Source organism: Macrosteles quadrilineatus, unplaced genomic scaffold (genome assembly GCF_028750875.1).
Source record: "Macrosteles quadrilineatus isolate MER2022 unplaced genomic scaffold, UCM_ALF_1.0 Scaffold_7__1_contigs__length_78375512, whole genome shotgun sequence".
Taxonomy (NCBI): Eukaryota; Metazoa; Arthropoda; class Insecta; order Hemiptera; family Cicadellidae; genus Macrosteles; species Macrosteles quadrilineatus.
In genome coordinates, this window is record NW_026542600.1 from 68063816 (window position 1) to 68071146 (window position 7331).

The 7331-nt window shown below is 33.1% G+C and overlaps 1 protein-coding gene across 7 annotated transcripts in view; it reads right to left on the reverse strand.

Annotated features, from left to right (window-relative positions):
- LOC128998507 (optomotor-blind protein) overlaps window positions 1-7035 on the reverse strand; it is a 92802-nt gene extending 85767 nt beyond the window's left edge. For all 7 annotated transcript variants that reach the window (XM_054424678.1, XM_054424675.1, XM_054424673.1 and 4 more), the window contains exon 1: window positions 6449-7035. In XM_054424678.1, coding sequence (XP_054280653.1) covers window positions 6449-6921 — 473 coding nt within the window. In that variant the 5' untranslated portion in view covers window positions 6922-7035. The remainder of the gene's footprint in view (window positions 1-6448) is intronic.
- Between the last annotated feature and the right edge of the window lie 296 nt (window positions 7036-7331).

Here is a 7331-nt window from a genome sequence, read left to right on the forward strand (position 1 = left end):
GCTATTAATATTACAATAATTTAAATTTCCCCATCTCCAAATTCGCTTGTAAAATTATGTGATTATGATGTAACAAAAGTCATTGTCCCACGGTTAAGCAGCATTATACTATCAAGTCTTTGAACTTAAAAATCTGAAAAAATGTCTGTTTAAAAGAACATTTTTTTTTAATGTAGCACTCTTATATTTGTGAAAAGTAAATGCATAACCAAACAAAAAAAAATAACTTCACACCTAATTAGTACAAAATGTAGAATTTTTTTAAATAAACACTACTTTAACAAATGGATGATAAAATATTCATGTTTTTATTACCTTCAAAGATCTAATAGGTTTTTGCCATGAAGGGGTGATAACGTTCAAGAAGAGGTTCATGTGTAACCATTGGCTACACTCAGTTAAATAATAATTTTTAAAAAATCCCAACAGCCTCTTTCTATAATTTAGCTTCCAAAATGTGATACAAATTTATAGATTATCTCATATCTTGGTTCTAAATGCATAGTGGTTTTAACAAGTGATCATTTTTGTTGTATAGAAATTTGAGAAATTATTCTTTGTCTGCGCTTTATATTTTCATCCATGTGGAAAACCATGAAAACACTAACGCATAAATGAATTGGAAATATCATAGATACATGAAAATGAATCACCTAACAAGCTAATATTCTTTTAGTTTTTTAATACTTCAACAAACAAACAAAAAACGCGATCTGATTTACAAGCCACGATAAAGGTACTGTACTGCCATTCAGAATATTCAAAGAATAAATATAGATACTGAATTATTTTTGTACTTCTAGATGATTAACCTAAAAAGTGCACTGCTTACTTGGTCTTATAACAGCTTTTTAAAGCTTTAACCAAAGTACACAGTACTTAAATCAAGTTTCTAACGTCCCTAAACCTTTAAGCATAAGCAAATTGTACGACATTGAGAATCCCTTTAGAGGTGTTTATTTTATTGGTTATTATTGTTAAATGTCAATTATTTATTTAATTTGGTTATAAATTGCAAGTTATTCAATAAGTCATATTAGATTTTTCCCCAACGATTACTGGTTTTTAGTTCAATATTTTAATGGCTGATTTTCGTGTGTATGGGTAATTTCGTTAATTGATTTGTCGGGTGGTGAACTTAACGATAAAAAAAAAATTAAATCAAAATATTAACAAATGTATTTTTGTATTAATTTCCCCTAAAAGTTTGTAAAAGAACGTTAATATTTCTGGGAATCGGCATTGCTTGGTAATTCTAATAGAATGTAGTCATGAATGTTTTGCATGCTAAAAAAACTTAGCGCGGAACGTAATAATTTCATCTTTCCAAAAAATATACAAACTTTACCGTACGAAGTGGAAGAACTCAAACCTTTATTATTTGTTAAGTTTACAAAATAGGATCATACAACGTATATTACTGTATTAATTTATTTATGCACTTCTACATAATCATACTAATTTTATAAATGTGAAAGTTTGTGTGTTTGTTTTTATGTTTGTTTGAAGTTCAATTACACAATAACTACTGGTCGGATTGTGCTGAAATTTGGTATGATGATAGCTTACATTCCCAATTAACACACAGATATAATAATATCTCAAAAATCCTTTCGGGCTCTGCCCCAGTGGCTCTGGAGTTTCCCATGTTAACCATATGAGTATTCATATTTAAAAGGAATTAAATAATTTTGTTAGCTGTTTCAACTACACAAGTTGGTTCTAAGATATTCAATAGCTTAAAATGTTATAAGGTTTACCAACAGGGTGCAACACTATTAATATTTTTGCATTTATGACAACAGCTAATTTGAACCAAGCAACAACAAAAAGATGTGATACACTATGAGAACTTTAATTTTTTCTATCGCTTATGTCCAGTGGTAGAACATTATGGCTATGGTAGATATACACAAAGCACGAGTATAACTGAAATAAGAATTTTAAACTTATACCCCAACCCCGTGCGAAGGACGGGTACTCAGCTAGTATTAATATATTATTCTTCAAACGTAAAGTTAAATTCTTCTTACGTCATATGGTGCAATTTTGCTAATTACTGTGGCAATTTTAATATATTTAAAAATTAGCACGAATCAAATGTTTGAAATCGACTCTGTTTTCAAACAAAGTATTTTTAAGTAGCCTAATATATTGGAAATAACACATCAATATTATAATTTTTTTAATTCCTTAATTAGCTCGATACATGAAAAATAAAAATAAAATGCCTCCATACATTTGAAGTTATAGATTTACAAAGTTAAAAAGTGAGGGCATCATACAGATGCTAACTAAATTAATTGATCTCAACAGAACTGAGTTACCTGAGCATTCTGTTACTTCCTGAAACTTATTTGCAGGTGCATTATTTACGAGACAAAATAAGCAAAACTAGCTGTACCAAACCCCAACAAAATATTAATTTAAAAACGAGCGTTTTTTACTTAAAATCTTCGATAACACATTTGCGAGTCCCTTGTGGCATCGGAGACTGATTTGATGATTTCATTCGACGCTGAATAAATCACGATTTTATTATTTATCATGAAGTATTTGTGCTATGAGTATTATATTAAAAATACATATGACATTAGGTGAAGACACTTTTTTTGTAGTTTGCTATGTAAATTACTGTTTAGACCAACGTTTGTTGTATTAATGTATAGGCTACTTTAATCTTTATAGGGACTGCTATACATTTTTAGATTTAGATTTTTGTTAGGCTATTAAAACTATGATTTGCTAAATATATTTATAAATGCGATTTCTGTTCGAGTAATTTCATTTTTAACATTAATTTAAATTTAGTCATAATTGTAATTTTATTTATACAAATATTTAAAGAACAAGTAACGCAAAGACACAATTTTACTTATGTTTTTTACAGTTGCAGTAAGCGTAAATATGAATTAATAAAATATTTATACATGAATTGTGTGCGGAACATTATTTTGAAAACCGTTCTTTATAACACTTTTATGTATGGCCTTGTTTCAAACATTTCAAATTGAATATGATGGTAAGTAGTTGGAAATCCTCACATTTACTTGTGAAATTTTGAATATATTTCACTTTCACGGTTATGCAGTACGAGAGACACTTTCATTAATAGTATATTCAAAACCTCTTGAAACCTTTCTAGAACTATTTTTTTTAACACGTCAATGATTAGTAATTTAGTAATTGATTAATATTAATTATTAATCATCCACTTTCAGAGATCTGGTATGCTCGTTGCTTTCTATGATTAGTTAAATAAAGCTTTATATTACATATATCTGAATACAGTTTTAAAAGAATAATAAGAATTTATCCTTGCTGTATGTTTATTATTCCCATCAAGTAATGTTTATATGACCAATAGTAGCCTATATAGTATGAGATGACTACTCTTCTGAAGTATACAAAATAAATCTTTCACAATTACGTATATTTTACTCAAAAACACTGCAAATTTAATTTTTAATATGCACTCTAATGTACATTCAAGATGCTGATGGAAATGCATGGATAACATTTTTTTAATTCTAGCCTTTATTTATTGAGGTTTAAATAGTTTATTCGAGGGCTATAGTTTTGTTCAATAGGCTATATATGCTACGACTTAATTTTTCTCATAAAATATGCACACAAATTATTATTATTCAAAATATCAAACAACAACAAAAAATCAAAACTTATTTCAAGTCATAAATATGAAATTCGAAACTATTTTCAATATAAAAGATAAGCATAATTATAACAATAAAAAATATTAGTTGGGCATTTGGGAAATTTAAAATTCTTAAAAATACCGGTAGATAACATTAGCTAAAATGGAACATTTCATAAACAAACAGAAATACATAGCAAGATTAATAATTTGTAATACTATTACTCGATTATTTAATTTATAGTACAATTAGAAACACATAAATTCATAAACACATTGCGTTTAATATTAAATATGATAGTTAAATAATTTTAAATTGCTCTGGCAGTGTTAAATAATAAATTAGGCCTATCTATAAAATATGCAAATGCCATAAAATTATTGAAATTATAATGTCAAGTTTTGTTTACTTTTAAACATTTAATGAATTTTCCTAATAGGCTCATGGAAGGACCTTAGACCTGGGACCACCTTTTTATTTCGTACGAAAGTATAAACCTACGTTTATTCCAACGAGTTCGCGAATCGGTGTTTTCGGACTATGAGGACGGGGTAGTATATGTGGGGTTTTATTGGGTGAAAATGATTTATTGAATTTCCAACCCTTAAAAACATTAAATTTCGCAATTAATCTCTTAATTATTTTATAGCCTAGAGCTTAAATAATAATTTAGTAAACTGATGCGTTGTTGTGCGCTAAACGGTCACGGAGAAAACTTAAACAAAATTTAAATTTAAATTCCTATTAGGGCCTAAAGTAAACTGTTTACTGTAGTTGGCTTATGAATATTTTTTTTGTTCAAACTTGGCAAATTTATTTACTTCATGCTGTACTATCTAAGCTATTTTACTAAAACACATGATTTCTCCCTGCAATAGCAAACATAAGTACTCATTAAATACCTGATGTTTAAAATAAAAGGGAATAAATCTAACATTTTTGATGAAATATTTGAGTGAAAATCCAATCAGGCCAATTTTCTAAGTCTGCAGGTTTGCGGCGGCAGGCGTATTTAGTTTTCCAATGTATATAAAATATTGTATAAAATATTGATACTTAATTTTGACAACATTAATAATTTGTATTATTATTTGTTATGGTTAAGTCTTTATTTAAACTATGGTAAGATTTTGACCATTGAAAAACTTTGTGTAGGCCTATTAATGCAATTATGTGTCTCAATCACTATACATTTCTTGTTTTTAATGGTTATAAAAAGGTCGAAGGTCTAGTTAAATCTTGATCCTATGTAGGCCTATAATATTATTAATAAACCAATTTAAAATTATAGCAGACTTATTAATAAAATGTTATTTTATTAACATGCTCTTTTTATTACGTAGAAGTTTTAAATTTCACTGTGTTGTTGTAACACACTCAGTGAAATCTTTTTAGGATAGGCCCCTATGTAATTCGGTAGTTCAGCATTAAAATCATCTACTCATTCAGTAGCTTACTTTAATAGATTTGAATAAGATTTATTCACAAATTAATGCTAAACTAACAAGTCGGGATAGCTGAAACGATGCGATGCTGTCGCTAAGGACATGATATGTTTCAATTTTTAATACCTACGGTACCTACATTTAATGATATCATCGACATTCATTTGAATCTATAAAAAAAGGATTCTCGTATATTTTTTGTTCCTACGGCGAGTTGTTGTGAAAAGTGTTTTCTAACGCCACAATCGGGGGGGTAAATTGTATATTGATATAAAGTAAGAAATGCTAAACCTTATTTAACATGTGTTAGCTTTTAATTTAGTATTTGATTAGCTTTTAATTTAGTATTTGATTATTCATTGAACCACGTGGTTTTTGAGGTTTTATATTAAATTTGTTGTTACAGATTAGGCCAACATTGCTGTGAATTTTACGACATGGTGAGGCTATAATTTATTCAAAACAACAGTTTAAAAATATACTTAACGTTCATATATAACCTTTTTCTTTGTTTATTGTGGTTTAAAGTCAAAATTAAGGCTAAAAATTGTATTAACTTTGTACCGGTAATATACTAAAACTTACAAAATTTTTATTATTTTATCTTAATGTTTTAATTATAACCTCAAACGTAAAAAAAAATTATTTACAGCATATGATAAAAGAACTTTGTTTGGCATTCTTTTTAGACGTTGTTTTATGTAAGATTTTAAAATGTTTTAAATCAATGCATAAGTTAGTAAAATATTTATTTGATTGTGTTTTAATTTACTTGGTTATTTTATTGTCATAAACCGATCAATTTGTGTTACCGGTATGGTTTTGCCTAAGTGTCAACGAATTTTAGAGCAACGTTTGCTTGTGTTTTGGAATGACCTGTCACATTTAGTTCGGCGAATTGAGGGCGGTTTTAGCGACTAGTCTGACAGGGGGACACGGGAGCCGGGCCGCCGGCGCCTCTACTACCCGGCGCTAGTCTACCGCCGCGGCACGGCAGCCGGCCACCTCGCCGCTCCGCTCATTACCATAGGGCTAGGCTATCATAGCAGTCAGCTTGTAGTCGTCCCATTGACAGTGGTCATGGAGTTGTTAAACAAGTTACTTATAACGTATGGTTAATCGATTTCATGTGGGTAGGCTAATTTATCTTTGACTTGCTATGTTTAGGTAATTAAACTAACGTTAACGTTTTTGTTAAGTATTTACTTAGATTATATTTATATGACTAATTAGGCCTAATTAACTAATCTGTCGATGGCGGCCCGTATATCCGAGACCGAGGGCTCGGGCTATGGCACTACACACTATGCACTAGGCACTCGCGGCACATCACAATAGACCACTTACCTGCCACTCTTCGTAATAACCATCTCGGTGCCTAACTTGTGAAACTTCTCCCACAGTTCTTTGCCTTCTAATGTCACTTTAGGATCGTCCACGATACCGTCGTCCTCTGGCTGTATGGCTCGCAGGGGACGGACCATGGCCGGGTGATGGTGCGCGGCGGCGGCGGCAGCTAAGACCACGTCCTCGGCGGTGGTGTAAGGATGTCCCGGAGGAGGCCGCGGCAGGAGAGTCCCGGGGTAACCGACGCCCAGAGGGTAAGGATATCCCGGCGGATGCGGCGGTGTCGTCGCGGCCCCGGCACTGCCGGCTCCGGCCGTCAACAAGGAGCTGACGCTGAAGTCCGTCGGTCGTTGGAGCAAGAAGGAGGCCGCCGCGGCCGGGTGGTATGATGCCATCTTGTCCGATGTTTCGGGCGGGCCTCTCGGCGACGGCGGGGCGGTGCAGGTTACCACGTCGGCTTGGTCGAACCTCATGGATGCCGGTGAAGACGACACTTTGAGGGCCAGATCTGCACTGAGAGTGAGTCACCGTGTCATCCCCGTTGTGGTCGGGTGTCGCGCGGACGCCTATCCTCTCCCGTCGACTCTCGTGACGATACTGACGCCTAGTCGCCGCTTCCCGCCGGCCCGGGTGTTAATGAGCGGCGCCTATTGGTGAGCGCGCGTCGACCAATGGCGAGGCGTGTCGCTTGACGCGGCGGGTGGGGGGGAGGCGTGGCCGATGCTCGCCCTCCGTGCCAACAGCCGCCGTGCTGACCGACGCGAACTACCCGGGATTAAAAAACCGAGATAATCGTGGGATTATGCACACCGAGGTAACGCTTACATTTATTGTATTAGACGTATCTGTGATTATTTTCAAATAATTAATCGGTGTGAAACGG